Consider the following 17,039-nt stretch of genomic DNA (forward strand, 5'->3'; position numbering starts at 1 on the left):
GGGATCCCTCCGCCTCTCCCGACTCTTCCCGACACCCCGCGGCGCTACGCAGTGGACCTTCCCGCTCCGCCTAAGCCGCGGCGGGCTGTACCATCGCAGCGCTGCGGATAGGGGGGAAGCTGCGGCTGGGCCTCGGCCAATCGCGGGGAAGACAGGAGACCAGTGACCAATGGGAAGCTGGAGACTCTGGACCACGTGCTATTGGTTGAGAGTCGGTACCCGGGATACTGGGTGGTAGGGGACGAGGGGCTGACCGTGGGAGTCAGGTGACGAGGCTGAGTTTTGGGGAGAGGATGCAAACTCCCAACGTCAGGAAAAGACGACCCTTTAGGGGACTTGAGAAGGGGCCTGTCCCTGCCCAAGCCTGGCAATTCTCAGAGCGGATAAAAAGATGCATTCATTCCAGGCTGGCGGGAGGGGGACTGAAATGAATAGGGAGGGTCCCGAGTGTCCCTGCTTCCTGGGGTGTACAATGGACAAGGGCATTCATTCATTCATTAATTCATTCACTCATCAAATATTTAATGTGCCCCTGCTCGGTGCCAGTCTCTGACTTATCTCTACAGACACACTGACTAGTAAACTGAATGTGTTCCTGGTAGAGGGAACAGTGCCTGCAAAGGTCTGGAGGCCAGACGGAGATGTACAGCACATTTTAGGATAATGCAATATCGTAGGAGCTAGCCAAGTAGTGTGAAAGGGGGCAGTGAAACGGAAGACGAGGGCGAGAGGCCCTGTTCCCTTGTTCGTTAGCCCAGCAAATATTTATTAAGCGCATACCCAGTGCTAGATTACAGCCCACGCAACCCAAGCCTCTGCCCTCAAGGAGCTGAACTTTCAATAAAGTGTTTTTTGTTTTTTTTTTAGTTGCAGGGGGGTGTGCCCACCATCCCTTGCGGGAGTCGAGGAATTGAACTGGCAACCTTGTAGTTGAGAGCCCACTGGCCCATGTGGGAATTGAACCGGCAGCCTTTGGAGTTAGGAGCACGGAGCTCTAACCGCCTGAGCCACCGTGCCGGCCCCAGGGAGCTGAACTTTCAAGAGTCTGTCTCCTCCATCTAATTGCAGCCCGCCCCTCCCTCTTTTCTCCCCCTCAACCCTGCACAGAGCACATATGTGTGGATGAAAGGACCAGGTAATCTCACCATCTCTAGGTTTGGCTTGTAACCATGATTTCTCAGGCAGGAGCAGGGTTCAAGAAACAAGACACAGGCCAAGACTCTCAGTTCCCCGGATAGGTGATATTTCCTTGTGCTAGTTCAAAGCTGACCACTCAGGCAGCTGGGGCTAGACCAGGACTTCACTTGTGTTCTGGGAACTGTAGATCTTGGAGGCCTCTAACTGCTGCGACCCTGCTCAAGCCTCATTGAATGACTGCGTCTTTGCAGTCCCCAGGGTGAGCTGCTGTGAATCCCAGCCTCACCAGGTCCAGAAGAGGAGCAAAGTGAAAGGGGAGTACCGGCGCTGGGCTTAGCTAATGAGGGCTGCATGGCTGGCCCCACCCAGCTGGCAAACACAGAGATCACCATGGCAACAGGTTGAGCTATTGTCCTTGTCTTCCTGTTCTGCTGACCTCTGCCACCCTCACTGAGTGATCAGTTGCCTCAGCTGGGCCATTGCCCTCTGTGGGACTGTACCCACCGCCCTGGTTGAACCCAGCATCTGAGTTGCGCCCTATACACCTGGAGAAGGCAATATGGAGGGCTGCAGGGGCAGCTCAGTCCTGAGCCAGAATCCACCTGAATCCACCTGTTGACTGATGAAGACCTGTCCAGGGAAGGGTGAGGGGGTTACCCAAGGGCACAGAGCAGTGTCAGGCACCTCCTCCTACCCTATTTTAGAGCTCAAGAGGCATGCCTGAAAACTGAGGCTGGGAGACCCAGCTGGTGAGGAGCTCAGATTTGAGTATTGCCTCTGCCCCTCTGGAAGAAGAAAGTTCTGGAATGCCAACTAATACATGCAGAAGGAAAGGTTGAATTAGAAAATCACAGCAGTAGAGGAATTTTGCAGCCAGTAGAGGAATAAACAATTCAGGCAAGGCTCATCAATGAGGAAGTTAATATTTGGTCTCAAAGGACCAGCCCACGGATTAGTTTTTAATTATAATGGGGAAGAGCTACCAGTGAGAAAACCTAGAAGTCGCCACCTTAACCAAATGATCAAAGTTAACATCATTAGTGATAGGACTGGCTGACCTCATGTGCCCCCTGCTGTGTTGTACTGAGACTGACACAACATCACCTGCAAAGTACTTAGTCCTGCCCAAAGTGTTTAATTGGAATCTAATCATGAAGACAACCAGGCATATCCTGACTGAGGGACATTTAGAAGGAAGGAAGGAAGGAAGGGCACTGACCTGGGCTCTTCAAGCAGATCTATGTCATAAAAGGCAAAATCAATCCCTTAATTAAATGAATGAATAAAAGTCTGGTGAGAAGTTCTAGATTGAAGGAGACAAAAGAGAGATGACAACCAAAATCGTTGTATGATCCTTGATAAAAATGTAAAAACAAAACAAACAAAAAACCCAAAAATCCCAGCTATGAAGGATATTCTTGGGATAATTGGGGATATTTCAATGTTGACTGGATATTAGATAATAACATGGTATCCATGTTAAATTTCCTGAGGGTGAGCATTGTATTGTGGTTACATAAAAGAATCGTCTTATTAGGTGTTACAGGCTGAATTATTTAGTGGTAAATTTGTGATGGCTGCAACTGTCAAATGGTTTAGAAAAAAATTATGTATGTATACAATATTTTATATACAATACAATATGGTACACATTAGTATTAATACATAGAGAGAGAAAGAAAATGTGGTAAAATAGTAACAATTGCCACTGAATCCAGGAGAGTGGTACATGTGTATGGGTATTCATTATATTATTCTTGTTAAATTTTCTATAGCTTTTGAAATTTCAAAATAAACATTGGGGGAAAATACTCTCATTTCCCTCCCATCCCCAGAGGTGACCCTCCAGTGGGTTTAAAAATGCGCACATTTGTGTTTGTGTCTTTCCTTGAAAATGTGCACTGTTTTGTGTGGGCGTTCTACTGTATTGGGCTTCTTACTTTTTTTTACACTCAGCACAGTATTGCTTGTTTTGCACTGTACCTTGAAGATCCATCTGGTGTTGCTAATGTCTTGACTATTTTCTTTTCTTTTCTTTTTTAATTGGGGACTATTGGGGAACAGTGTGTTTCTCCAAGGCCCATCAGCTCCAAGTTGTTATCCTTCAATCTAGTTGTGGAGGGCACAGCTCACTGGCCCATGTGGGAATTGAACCAGCAACCCTGTTGTTCAGAGCTCGCGCTCTAAACAACTGAGCCATCTTGCCACCCTTTGATTATTTTCTTCTAACTTATGCTTGGTGCTCCATGAGATGCATCCCTCATATCTTACTCTTCTGTTTCCCAAGGTTGGTCTCCAGGCAGCCTCCAGATCACCACACCACAGTGGGCAGCCATGGACATGCCCTTTAGGGACCTGGTAAGACTCTCCCTAGGAGAGAGTCCTGGATGCAGAGATGCTGAGTCACAGGGCACACTCAATTGCTATTGAGTGCCTCCCCCCCCCCCCCCCCGCAGACTAGCTGTCCCCATCTCACCCACTGGCAGTGTGGAAGGGGCCCATATACCCACATTTCTGCCAACTGTTGGCATTTTCCAGCTTTCTAATTTTTGTCAATCTGACTCACTGTTAAGTGATATCACCATTGCTTTGTATTACATTTCTCTGATTTCTAATCATTTTGCACATGCCGTCATTTGCCTGATGGCCTTCTGGTTCGCCTCCTCTGTAAATTGCCTGTTCATAGCTTTTGTCCATTTTGCACTTGAGCTTACTATCTTTTCTTGTCCATTTGCATGAGTTCCTCAGAGTTTAGATCTGGACTGTCCAATTGGATTTGTCTAACGTGAATGCTCCGCTCTCATGTAGTTATTGAGGACTTGAAATGTGGCTAATACAAATTGAGATATACTGTTGGTGTGAAATACACACCAGATTTCTAAGACTAAGTAGAAAGAAAAGAGGATGTAAAATATCACATCTCATTAACTTGTTTTTATACTGACTACACGTCATAATAATAATAATGTGGATGTATTGGGCTAAAGAAAATGTATTATTCAAATTAATTTCATCTGTTTCTTTTTACTATTTTAATATATCTACCAGGAAACTTAAAATTACATATGCTATTGCACAGTTCTACTGAATAAAGCTGGGATATTGAACCCTGTCAGTTTCAACAATGATAGGTAATGTTTAGGTAGAGCTTCCTATATGCCAAACACTGTTCTAAGAATTTTATATTTATTAAAACATGTAACTCCCCTAATGACCCTGTGAGGTAGCTACAGTGTTTCACTTTGCAAATATAATCTCCCATTCTGTCATGTGATGATTCACTTTGTTTGTGATATTCTTCATTGGAAGGAAATTCCTAATTTCAGTGTAATAGAAGTTATCCATTTTGTGGTTTCTGCCCATGAAATTTCATTAAGGAGGGCCTTTCTATTCCTCAGTCACAAAGATATCTTTTTACATTTCCTCCTAGTCATTCAATGGTTTTACTTTCCCTGTGTCTTTATTCCATCTCTAGTCCACTTTGGGTTGTGTGGTAGCGTACAGTTATAGTTCTCCATAACATGCGCTGCTTGCCAGCTGTGACCCTGGGTGAACCCCATCCCCCTTGTGCCTCAGTCTCCTCATCTGTAAAATGGGGATCATCATCATCATCATAAATGGGTATAATAATTCTAAAGTTGTTACCATTATATTAGGATGAAATGAGCTATTCTGTGTCAAATGCCTGGCAGATAGGAAGTGCTCAGTGAACACCAGCTGCTATCATTCAACTGCACTGAGAGCACAAGGATGAATAAACACTGTATGTCATAATAGAAACATGATAGAAATAGAAACCTTTATTAAGCTCTGACTGTGTGCCAGGCCCTGTGCTGGCTGCTTTTCAGGAGTAATCCCACTGGATGTGGTCCCCATTATATAGAGGAGGAGACTGAGGCTCAGAGAGGGGGCGCCACTGGCTCAAAGTGGCACAGCAACTGATGAATGTGAGGCTACAGCTCCAACCCCAGCACATGTAATATCCCTCTGGGGTTGTGGATTTCACCTTCCTCAATTCGGAGCCTGACTCTGAGAGGTGGGCGCAGGGCAGACTGAGGAGGGACATTATCCTGGCCAGAGTGATCTCAGAGCTTGATTGCCTGGCTTTGTGGCCAGTAAATTGGGCTCCCCCTATAGCCCAGCAGGACTGGACTCAGCAGGACAGGCCTGGAGGGGAAGCAGAAAAGGTGGCCCTGGGTCCTGTGGCCTCAGGTCTGAGCACTGGCTGGGGCACCTGCCCTGGCTATTTGATTTTAGGAAGTCACGATAAAACATAGCAGCAGTGCTGTTTTCTGGAGGGCCGATGGGCATATTGCCTTTCAAAATACATCTCCAATCATTTCCCACCACCTTGGCCCCCACCTGGTCCAGACCCATCATCTCCGGCAGTCGACTTCTCTCTCTGGTCTCCCAGCTCTGCCTTTGCTGCACCCCGAGTCTGTTTCCCTCACAACAGCCAGAGGGTGCCCGTGAGCACCCGAGTCAGGTCCCCTCCTTCTTTGCCGATGCCCCTCCCCCAGCCCCACCATGAGTCCATATGTCCTCAAAATACCCTTCACTGAAGTATTTCGTCTGGAGTCAGGCCAGGCCATGTTGATGTCCAGCATAACCTTCCTAAGGAAAGTTGGGCCCCCAATGAGACAAATCGCCCAGGTCCCAGCACGAACTTCTAGGTAAAAGCAAATCACACCATATCCCTCCTGACTCAAACTCTTTCAGCCTGATTCTCCTCCACCTCAGGCTCCCAGGCCTGTCTCAGCAGGGCCCTGATGACTGGCCTGTCTTAATCTTAGGCACGCCTCACCCTACTCTCCTGCTTTCTCTGTTCCTGCCACACCCAGCCTTAGGGCCTCCTGCTCCCCAGGCTTTCTGGGTCCACACCCCTCGTCTACCTAGGGGTCTCCTCCATGGGCCTCAGCTCCAGTGGTTCATCACTGAACCCTGACGAACTCCTGACCCCTGGCCTGTGTGCCCAGGGCCAGCCAGACCTCTGTCCTCCAACCTCTCTGATCATAGGAAGTCCCCTGCCCAGTGTAATGGGCTGAATGGTGCAACCCCCCCGCCCCCCAAGAAACATTTATATACCCGACTCTGTGAATATGACCTTGGTTTGAATAAGGGTCTTTGCAGACATAATGAAGGATCTCGAGGTGAGGTTATTTTGGATTAGGGTGGGCCCTCAATCCAATGACATTGTGTCTTTCTTTATAAGACAAAGACCCAGAGACACACAGAGGAGAGCTGCCATGTAAAGATGGAGGCAGAGATTGGAGTGCTGCAGCTAAAACCAAGGACTGCCAAGGGTGGCTGGCAGCCACCAGCAGCCAGGAGAGAGGTCTTGGGATAGATTCTCCCTCAGAGCCTCCAGAAGGAACCCATCCTGCCCACACATTGGGTTTGGTTTCCAGAACTTGAGAGAATAAATTCCTGTTGTTTTAAGCCCGCCAGTTTGTGGTACTTTGATGTGTCAGCCGCAAGAAACTAAAACCTTTGTTTTATAGTTAGGTCTGTGTTTCCCAGAAGACTGTGAAGACCCCCAGATTGCTGTCTTTGCTGCTCACTGGGTTCGGTTCCCCTGGTGCCTACTGTTGAGCTGGCCCTCAGGAGCTGTGCCCAATGACGAATACATGAATTATGACATAGGAGCAGGGCCCCAGGATAGAGGGGCTTTCCTGGAGCCAGAGAGAACATCCATTCCCAGGTAGTTGAAGGAAGTGGAATGTGTGTGGGGGGCCCTTCCCGGAGGGACCACAGCAGACCTCTGGCCTGGGTTGTCTTTTCTCTGCACACTCCCTGACATGAGTGGTCATAGGACAAATGTTACAGGACCTCTTGTCTGAATCACATTTGTCACTCAATGATTCATTCAACAAACACTCAAAGAGTCAGTTCTGGGCCAGGCACCACTCTGGGCACTGGTGATGCAAAGATGGTGGGTGACCTCAAGGAAATTCCATTGCTCTGAAGGGGTACTTTCTGGAGTGTTCCTAAGGTTGTCTCTCCTCCCCTCATGACAAAGAGGGAAGATGTCTGACTGAATAATCAGAGTTCCAGACTCCCTCCCCCACCTCATCTTGGGCAAGTATGGAATCAGCAGACTGTGAAAATGTTGTCAGGTCTGTGGGAGGGAACAGGAGTACATGTACTTTAAGGACTAGATTTTAATAGAAAATATAGGTACTTGTTTGTGTTGTGCTATTTTAAGATGGAAAGTTGGTATATTGAAATTTCAAGAGACTGATGATGACAGATTTCAGGAACTTGAAGTTATCTTACAATCAAATGACACTCCACCTCTCCACCCCCAGGGAAGGAAAATTAAGACAAAACCAAAACGCTCACAAGCTCCTACCTTACTCAGAGGAAAAGCCAAAGTTCTCCCTGCAGCCCACCAGGCCATGTACCAATTGCCCCATCACCCCCCTACCTATCCTCATCTCTTCCCATCTCCTCTCCTCTCATCTTTCCTCATTCACTCTACTCTGGCCTCACTGGGCTCCTGGCTGTTCCTTAAACAACTCAGGTATGCTCCTACCTCAGGGCCTTTGCACAGGCTGCTCCCTCTGTCTGCAATGTTCTTCCCTCACTATCCACCTGGCTTCCTCCTTACCTCTAAGTCTTTGCTCAACTGTCATCTGTTCAGTGACACATTTACTGACCTTGTTACCTAAAATTGCACCCAACACCCTACCCGCTTGTTTTATATTTCTTCATCACTTTCATCACTATCTAGCATATTAGATGCTTTATATATTTATTCTTATTTTCTTTCTCCCCCGCCCCACTCGACTGTCGTCTCTGCAAGAGCAGGGATTTTGTCCAGTTTTACTCACTGCTGTGTCCCCAGCATCAAGAACAAGGCTGGGCACACAGTAGGTATTAAATAAATATTGAATGGACAAGTGCTTATGATGTGTCAGGCACCATACTGTGTGCTTCAATAATTAGTAACTAATGAGAATAAGTAATATTCAAGGAGACCTGGGGCAGGTTTTCTGCTGAGTGCTTTAGAAATGCTGCCTATTAATTGCTCTGGGCCAGGCCTGTGTACAGTTCTCCTTGGGGGTTAGCTGTCTGACTTCTCACTCTGGGGGAGTGAAGAGGGGTGGCTGCTATAATTAGTCCTGTTTCACATGGGAGGAAACTGAGGCTCTGAGAGGTTTTGTCATTTGCTCAGGGGGATGCAGTGAGCAACATTTGAACTCAGCACAGCCACCCTCCAGAAGCCAAGATCTTAACACCATATTCTTTTGCCTCCTGATACATTACCTCTCCCAGTTTTCTTTTTTTTTTTTTTTAATTAAATTTATTGGGGTGACAATTGTTAGTAAAATTACATAGATTTCAGGTGTACAATTCTGTATTACATCATCTATAAATCCCATTGTATGTTCATCACCCAGAGTCAGTTCTTCCATCACCATATATTCGATCCCCCTTACCCTCACCTCCCCCCCCACCCCCCACCCCACCTCTCCCAGTTTTCATAACACCGCTATGAAGTCTGTACCTTCATTTGACCCTGGTTTTCAAAGGAGGGCATTGAGACCCAGAGAAGTGAAGTCACTTGCTCAAGGACACACAGCAGCAGTGGCAGATCCAGGATTCAGAGCCAGGGCGGCTCAGCCCCACAGCCCGCTGTTCTGCTGCCTCTGTTGAGTGAGCAGGTTGTCACAAGACAGCTAGGGAGTGAGCCTGCTTTAGGTAGAGTGTCCTTGGGCTGGACGGGGTCCAGGGCTCGAGCTGATGGTCTCAGCAGCTCATCTGGGGATTTGGTTTTTGAAGCTGACTGAGCGCACTGACCTAAAAGACTTGGGACACCTGGTTTTTGGGGTTAAGGGCTGTGGGCCGAGAGAGCTTCACTTAAGGGTGTATAGTATTCTAGTAACTGACACAGTACTGGTTCTACACCAGGCCCTCGCGTGTGGGTATCTGTATGTGGAAGTCCCTACAACTCTAGAAGAAGTTCTACAGCAGTACCCCCTTATCCGTGGGAAACAATGGTCCAAGACCCCCAGTGGATGCCTGAAACCACAGATGATACGGAACCCCATATATACTATGTTTTTCTCTATACATACCATGATAAAGTTTAATTTATAAATCAGCAGAGATTAACAATAATAGAACAATTATAATACACTATAATAAAAGTTATGTGAATGTGGTCTTTCTTATTGAGAACTTTCACCGTTCCACTTAAAGGAAGCACTTTACAGCTTCTCTTTGGCATATACGAAATTGCCAGCATCACTATTCTTGTGCTTTGGGGCCATTGTTAAGTAAAATGGGGGTTACTTGAACATAAGCACTGTGATGACAGAGATGGCTGAGTAACGGGGGTGGGGGTGGAGGTGGGGAGTGAGGGACAGGGTTAGGTAGCATATACAGTGTGGATAAGCTGGCCAAAGGAATGACTAGGATGGAGACTTCATCAAGCTACTCAGAATGGCATTTAATTTAAAACAGAAATTATTTCTAGAATTTGCCATTTAATATTTTGGACAACGGTTGGCTGAGGTTAACTGAAACCATGGAAAGAGAAACCTTGGAGAAGTGAGTACCTTCTGTATCATTATGCCCATTATACAATCGAAGAAACCGAGGCACAGAGAGGTTGTCACTTGCCCAAGGTCACACAGCTAGAAAGTGGTTGAACTGTATGACTCAAACTTGGAAGTGAGGACAATGGCTAGGGGAGAGAAACGGGCCACCATTCAGTTGGATCTTCACACCCACCTGGGTAGGCATGGCAGAATAAAGGTGTAGAGTAACGAATGAGGAAGCTCTTCATGCCTCCAATATAAGAGAACAAAGTGCAGAGTGTACAATATGTACCATTTGTGTAAAGACAGAAAACTGCATTTGTACATCTCAGGAAAAGCACAGGAGACACTGCGAACATTTGCTGTGGGTGATTGAACAGTGGAGTGGAGATTCTCCCTCTATGTGCCATTAGAAGTTTGGTACTGCGATTCCACAGCCAACAACTTTAACTGAAAATTTAGAAATTGTACTTGTGCTTACATAAGCACTCTCTGAAGATGCACAAAAAAATGAAAAAATATAAAGGGCCTCTCTGATGCCATGGCTTGCCTACCCTGGCACAGAGGGAAAGAGCTGCAGGCCGAGGTGGGAGGCCACTCGACTTCTCACAACAGGCTGGATGTACACTTTGACTTTTGTACTATGTTTAAAGCCTGTTAAAATGTGACACTGCTGGTGCAATGCATTTAGATGGGTCAAAGGGGCAGCTCTGCACGTACTGACAGGGAAGAAACTCTGATACGTGCTCTGAGAGGCAGTGTAGGGAAGGAATCCAATGAAGGACAGCCCAGAAAGGAAGGGTCTGCTAGCGGACCCACCAAACTCTGGACACACACAACCAGATCCAGTGTGGGCAAAAAATATGCATTTGAGGCAGGCTTTCTGTCCACTTGAGTCTTATCTTTTTTCACCACGGCCGCTTTCCTGAACAATCACACTGCCCCCCATGCCCTCAGTAGGTTATTTCTGTGAGTTCCCATTACTGTGCACTTTTATGCCCACGGCACTTAGACATGAAGTTCACAGGGACCTGCTACATAATGGAGACTGGGGGCAGAGGAATGGCAGCCCTGGGGATCTGTGACCCCAAGTGAAGCCAGGGCCAATTCTGCAGTAACTGTCATCTTGATGCCTGAGGTAGTTCAGTAGACATTTCTTGTGATGAGTCTCTTTTGGCTCCAATATATGGAGTCACATCCAAAACAGAATGAGTCAATGTCTCTGCCCTTCTTAGACTGGTGTCTGAGATTTGAGTGCAAAGCCCTCTATTTCTACGCTGTCCTATAGTTGCTACTTGCCACGTGTGGCTGCTGAGGATTTGAAATGTGGCTGAAATGACTGAGAAACTGAATTTTTGATTTTATTTAATCGTAATTTCCATTTAGACAACAGTCCCTTCACTGCAGAAAGTTCTCTTGGACAGTACTACCCCTAGATTGTTTTCAGTGGTTAAATGGTTTCAAGTGGGAAGGGAAAGCCACTCCTAGGTTCACTTTAATATGGTGTTTAAGATGTTTTGTAGCAAAGTAGCAATACATTGCTTACAGCCTGTGTAATTACTTACCTTATAATAAAACCAGTTCCTTAAAAAAAGTTACAAATTAAAAGCAGCTTCAGTGGCCTGCAAATGAAATGAGGGCAGGAAATGGTTTTCCCCAGGGTGGGGCTACCACCAGAACTGGGCTGGAATCACTGTCCCGCTTGGCTAGGGGCTGCCTGCTAGCCAGCCTGTTCCAGCAAGAAAGGAGTGGAGGGGGATGAAGAGGGCAGACCGTGCCCACCCCTGGGCTCCTGCCACCAGGTCCTGGAAGACCAGAAGGGAACATGCTTAACTTTGGCCCCAACCTTCACAAAAAAACAGGCTCTGAATGCACTGGGGTCTCTGGATGCCTGGATCCAAAAGTCCAGGTGGGCTGACGTCCCCCACCCCACATTGAGCAAACGAGAGAAGAGTTCTCTCTCACAGAGAACTCTGCCCTGGCTGCGTTTGGTGGAATGCCCAAGCCCCGCTCCAGCCCCATTCAGCAGAACCCTCAAACAGAGTCGCAGGACCTCTCCGCTGAGGTTTAGCATCAGTTTTTAATGCTGTCAGGCTGCACAAGGACAAGTCACACGCTTTGGTCTTGTGTTGGCAGTGGCAACTTACAATGAGTCTAAAAGTCTGAGCACCAGATTGGCCTGCAGGGAACAGACACTGGTTCCAACCCCCCCACTCCCAAGTTCCTTCTGAATTCCATCATGGGCCTGTACAGAGAGCAGCAGCTGCCATGGACTGCTTTGAGTGTACACGAATTTACACAGAATTATAAAAACATTTACAGACGTTCCACAGTGCTCCTGTAATCAGGAGTAAAGACCCTTTTATCAAAAGGGATTATATCTAGGGCTGTGCAAAATTCAAAAGGATCAGATCCCTTTGAAAGAGTCCAGAGTCCATTAAACAAAAAATGATCTAGGCCACTGGGAGGCCCCAGTGTGCCAAAAATGACCTTATAGGAAAGGAAAGAGTGATCCATAAGCGAGCATACTCAGCCCCAGGACCCAGAGGTTGAGAGGGCCCCTGACCCCCAAGGGAGAGATGGCTGCATAAGTCACTCTCACTCACTGAGACTGGCTTCCTTGGTCCTGCTGGAAACGAGGTATTGCTTGTGGGCGCCGGCCAGGCAGTTCTGCAAAAATAGTCTAGGTTCTCAATTTGAGATGGCAAAAGACAGGATTCTTCAGAGGAAGAGCAAAATGTGGGAGACAAATACAGAATAAAACATAAACTGGTCATACAACAGAAACTGAAGAGCGTACAGGGTCTGGTAACCAGGATAGCAGATTGACATCACCTAACGGCCACAAGCAAAGGGACGACAGAGGGCTCAAATCCAGTAGTGCGGCTGCCGCCTGGTCCTGAGTAGGGCCTACAACGGGGAGGGCTGGGCCCATCCCAGCAGGGCTGCAGGACCTATGGGGCAGACTGGAATGCCTTCTGCTGTCCCCACCACCTGCTGCCCTATCGCTTGAAAAACCACTGAAGTCTAGTTCGCGCCTTTGAAAGATTGTAATATATTCTCTGGAAAACATTTAGCAGGACGAAAGCCCTCCCTGGGCCCTCCCGCTGTCTCATGGGTCCACTACTGGTGGAATGGTCCGGAAATCTTTGAGCTCTGGAAAGGTCCCTGGTCAGTCCTTGGGGGACGGAGATGGCTACATCGGAAGAACCTGCTCAAGTACGGTTCTTGATGACGGGGGAATCCTTTCGGGAAAGATCACTTCAAATTCAATAATGAGGTCCCCACGTTTCTCGGGCGTTTTGGGGAGGGGGAGGCCTTCTCCAGGAACTTTTCGCCGCATGCCTGGCCTGATGACATCTTTGAACACGACGGGTATGTTTTTGCCTCCCAGAGTGGGGACGTTCACAGTACAGCCACACAGAGCCTTGGAAAGCAAAGTGACAGCGTTAGATGGCAATTACCTTAGGAAGCTCCACTCCTGCCCAGAAACTATCTGGGTAGAGTAAGAGCGTAGCTAGACCCTGCCCTCCAGATCTACCCAGATCATCAGCACGAAAGCTCCTGAAAAACAGAGTCCTGGCCAGCCTTGCTCCTGCCGCACCCCCAAGTCTGGGGGCACCACTCAGAAATAGCTGTTAAACAAACACCGGGGTGGTTGGATGGCTCAGTTAGAGCGTGAGCTCTTAGCAACAGGGTTGCCGGTTCAATTCCCACATGGGCCAGTGAGCTATGCCCTCCACAACCAGATTAAAGACAATGAACTGCCACTGGGCAATTGGATGGCTCAGTTGGTTAGAGCGCAAGCTCTTAACAAGGTTGCCAGTTCAATTCCCACATGGGATGGTGTGCTGTGCCCCCCACAACTAGAACAAAAACTGCGACTGGACTTGGAGCTGAGCTGCGCCCTCCACAACTAGACTGCAGGACAACAACTTGGCTTGGAGCTGATGGGTCCTGCAGAAAACACTGTTCCTCAATTAAAAAAAAAAAATTAACAGAGAAATGAAAAAAAGAACCCCAAACTGCTGCAAAAAGCGCTATCTGCTATCTCCCTCCACAGACACTGCCCCACCTAGTGCCTTACCTCCCGCAGGGTGACCCTGGCTGGGTAAATGACATCAGAGCCATCTCTCTTAAAGATATTGTGTGGCTTGTCCTTTAAAACAAAGACGATGTCGGCTGGAATGTTGTTGGAAGTCTGGTCTCCCTCCTTGGGGAAGGTGATTTTGGTCCCTTCTTTCCACCCCCGTTTCACTTCGATGGTCAGAATTTTGTCTTCATTGCGAATGCTCTTCCCATCGGGGTTCAGACGTTTATGGGAGATCTTCATCTTCTTGGTACAGCCATTATAGATCTCTTCAAGGGAAACCCTAAGGTCATGGGTGACAGGGGGGTCTTGCTTTTTTCGGGTGTGCTCTTGGGCAGGGCGAGACCGTCCAAAGTTCAGGTTGGGGAAGCCCCCCATGCCCATGGGGAAGCCAGAGAATGAGTCGTCAATGTCCATGCCTTCCTCCCCGTTCCTCTGCCCAAAAAAGTTGTCAAATGGATTTCGGCCGAAGAACTCAGCAAACATGGCATGAGGGTCTCCATGGAATGTGTAGCTGAAGGAGGTACCATTAGCACCACCGCTGCTCCCACCACTGGGACCACCGCCCTTTAGGCCTGAAAGACAAAATCCCAAAAAGTCAAATGACTGGCCAAAAGCTTTCCTTAAGGGAAAAGTGCTTGGGGGTCACTGGAAGAGCAATTTTTTTAGCCTGTCAGTAAAGAACAAGGAAGAACCTGAGCTTTTACCTCCCACTGTAGCAGCAGACACAGATTCCCCATCCAAGTACTTCAGTATGGCAAAGCAGAGGTGAGGGAGCTCAAGCTCTGACATGGCTTTTTCTAGGGCCCACCCACATCCTGCCACTTCTTCACTGACCTACCCTCCCGACAATAATACAAAGACTTAACAAAGAATTCACTGAGATCAGATGAAAAATGCACATCCAGGGCCAGCTTTCAGCTTTCTAATTCTCACACCCTGGCACCGTTGCCATTATCCTTATGTGAAAAATCACTTCATTTGTTAACACCAAGCCCAAAAGCCAGCGTGAGTCATCCACGGGCAATTGGATAAAAAGGAAAGCTGCTTTTTTCTTCCCTGAGGAGAGCTACCCTACGAGGCTTGGCAGAGGCGGTCCCCTCCTCTCCCTGCACCTGGACGGCCGCTGTGGGCGCTGGCTGCCATTTACTTCCTGGGCTGGGTAAGCAGTTTACAGGAATTAGCTCACTCCGCCCCCCCAGGGGCCCAGGAGGGAAGTAGGGGACAACTGGCGGTCCCCTTTGCAGGCTCACTGCACGCAGGTGGTGGCCGGCGCTCAGCCAAAGGCCTCGTCCTGCACCCTTGCGTGGCGGGGCCCCGCACCTCTCCCAGATGAGCTGGGGCCAGGGGTACGCAGCGCCATCAACTGAAGAAGCCTCCGTCCCCTTCTCCATCCGCACCCGGGGGCGATCGGGGACGTGGGCGGAAGCATCCAGGGAGGGGCAGCCTCTGACATGCTAGAAGCTTCTGCGCCAGCGGCACGGCCAGAGCTCCTCCTCTCGTCCGGCGGCTGCCAATCCGAGGGCGGAGGCGCGCATGGCCAGAGGGCGGGGGATGCTCGCCGCCTGGGGCAGCCACCACCCGGGATGCTGCAGCCCCGCCGCCGTGCCTCTGTTTCCCCACCTGTCAAACGGCGGGGGCGCGCCCCCGGCCGCGCGCGCACGTACCTTCTTCCCCGTAGCGGTCAAAGATCTCGCGCTTGCGCGGGTCGCTGAGCACATCGTAGGCCTCGGCGATCTCCTTGAACTTCTCCTCGGCGCCGGGCTCCTTGTTCTTGTCTGGGTGGTAGCGCAGCGCCTGGCGGCGGTAGGCCCGCTTGATCTCCTCGTCTGACGCGCCGCGGGACAGGCCCAACGTCTGGTAATAGTCTTTGCCCATGGCCCACACCTGCGGCCCCCCACCCAGCTGTAGCCGTTCCTGAGCTCCGCCGCCGCCGCCGCCCTGTCCCGGACTCTATATACCCGTCCGGCGGAAGCTTCCAGAGCCCGCCAGCCCCCTCCAGAACCTTCCGCCCCGCCCCCTGCACCGCACCGACCAATCGTCGCCGCCCAGCCCGCGACGCTTGACGTTCGTGGAGGGGGCCGCGCCGCCAACGGCTGTCCGCGCGTGGCCACGCCCCTTCACGCTCGGTCCTCGGCAACGCCTCCCCACGGCGCGCGCACCTCGAAGGCCCTGCCCACCCTGCGCGAGGAGCCAATCGCGACCTGATTTCACTGTCCGGGATGCCCGGGGTGACCCCTGCCGCGCGCCTCGCCCCCTACATGGGTCAAGAGGTTTCGACGCGCTGCTCGGGAAGGGAGGCCCCGCCCGTTCCCCGGAGGAGGTGTACCTACCGGCTCGCATCTCCCAGGGTCGGGCCCCGGCCGAGGACTTTCGGCACGTTGGTGAATGTCTTTCTGTCCCAGATCCCCCTTCTAGGAATACCCACCCGCCTTCTTCTCCCTGCAATGGGGAGAGTGCAATTGGGAGTCCTAGGACTGTGCCTGTTTTCATCAGACAGGTCCCTCTATAAAGCGAGCTGAGGCCTAGGGACCAAAGCTCACCTCCCTGAGAGGTCTTCCCAGTCGCGCTCCTCAGGCCTTTCATTTCACCGTTTTCTCAAGAACACCTGCCACTAAAATCTGAAATTATCTTGTTCCGTGGTTTTCATGCTAAATGTCACCTGCCCCCCAGCCTGTGATTCCCACCTCCAGTGTCTGGCACCCAGTTGCAGTGGACACTTCATAAATATTTCTGGCTGTTTTGAATGCACCTGCTTCTTTTTCTCCATTACCTTTATGATTTGGGGGGACATGGGTGGTTCCTACACCTCTAGGGCCTCTGTTTCCTCTTCTATGGGCAACATGATTCCTTTTGGCTCTGAGTCTGAGGTGCCTGTGGTCAAGGACAGGGCTGATAGGGAAAGGAGGCTCAGAAAGGGGTACCACCTGGGAAGGGGGTAAGGAAAAGGGGTAGGCAGTGGTGGCTGCTGAGGGGGGTGGTTCTTGGAGGTACTTCTTGGGAGGTCAGGGTGGTGTGACACTAGCTCTGGAGTCAGACAGCCTGGTTTTGTTCTGGTTCCATCACTTCCTGGCAGTGTGACTTTGGGCTGATTACTGAGCCATTCTGGGCCTCAGCTTCCTCATCTGTACAATGTGGGTAGTGGTTGTACCCACTTGGTAGGCCTTCGAAGTTGATATAAATCAACATTTGTAAAGTGCCTGGGATAGGTCTGGGAAGCACTTTCAGAGGGGTAACTAAACCCTCTTGGTGAATGGGGGGCTGCT

General features: G+C 49.6%; 1 protein-coding gene across 2 annotated transcripts in view; it reads right to left on the minus strand.

Annotated features, from left to right (window-relative positions):
• Positions 1–11,744: 11,744 nt before the first annotated feature.
• DNAJB1 (DnaJ heat shock protein family (Hsp40) member B1) overlaps positions 11,745–17,039 on the minus strand; it is a 28,610-nt gene continuing 23,315 nt past the window's right edge. Inside the window, exons 4-6 of one of the 2 annotated variants that reach the window (XM_019746153.2) lie at positions 15,441–16,215; positions 13,771–14,348; positions 11,745–13,110 (exon numbers count right to left, since the gene is read on the minus strand). In XM_019746153.2, coding sequence (XP_019601712.1) covers positions 12,880–13,110; positions 13,771–14,348; positions 15,441–15,651 — 1,020 coding nt within the window. In that variant the 5' untranslated portion in view covers positions 15,652–16,215 and the 3' untranslated portion in view covers positions 11,745–12,879. Of the gene's footprint in view, positions 13,111–13,770; positions 14,349–15,096; positions 15,326–15,440; positions 16,216–17,039 lie in introns of those variants that run through there. The other variant, XM_074338108.1, reaches the window with a different exon arrangement.

This window comes from Rhinolophus sinicus, linkage group LG07 (genome assembly GCF_036562045.2).
Source record: "Rhinolophus sinicus isolate RSC01 linkage group LG07, ASM3656204v1, whole genome shotgun sequence".
Classification (NCBI taxonomy): Eukaryota; Metazoa; Chordata; class Mammalia; order Chiroptera; family Rhinolophidae; genus Rhinolophus; species Rhinolophus sinicus.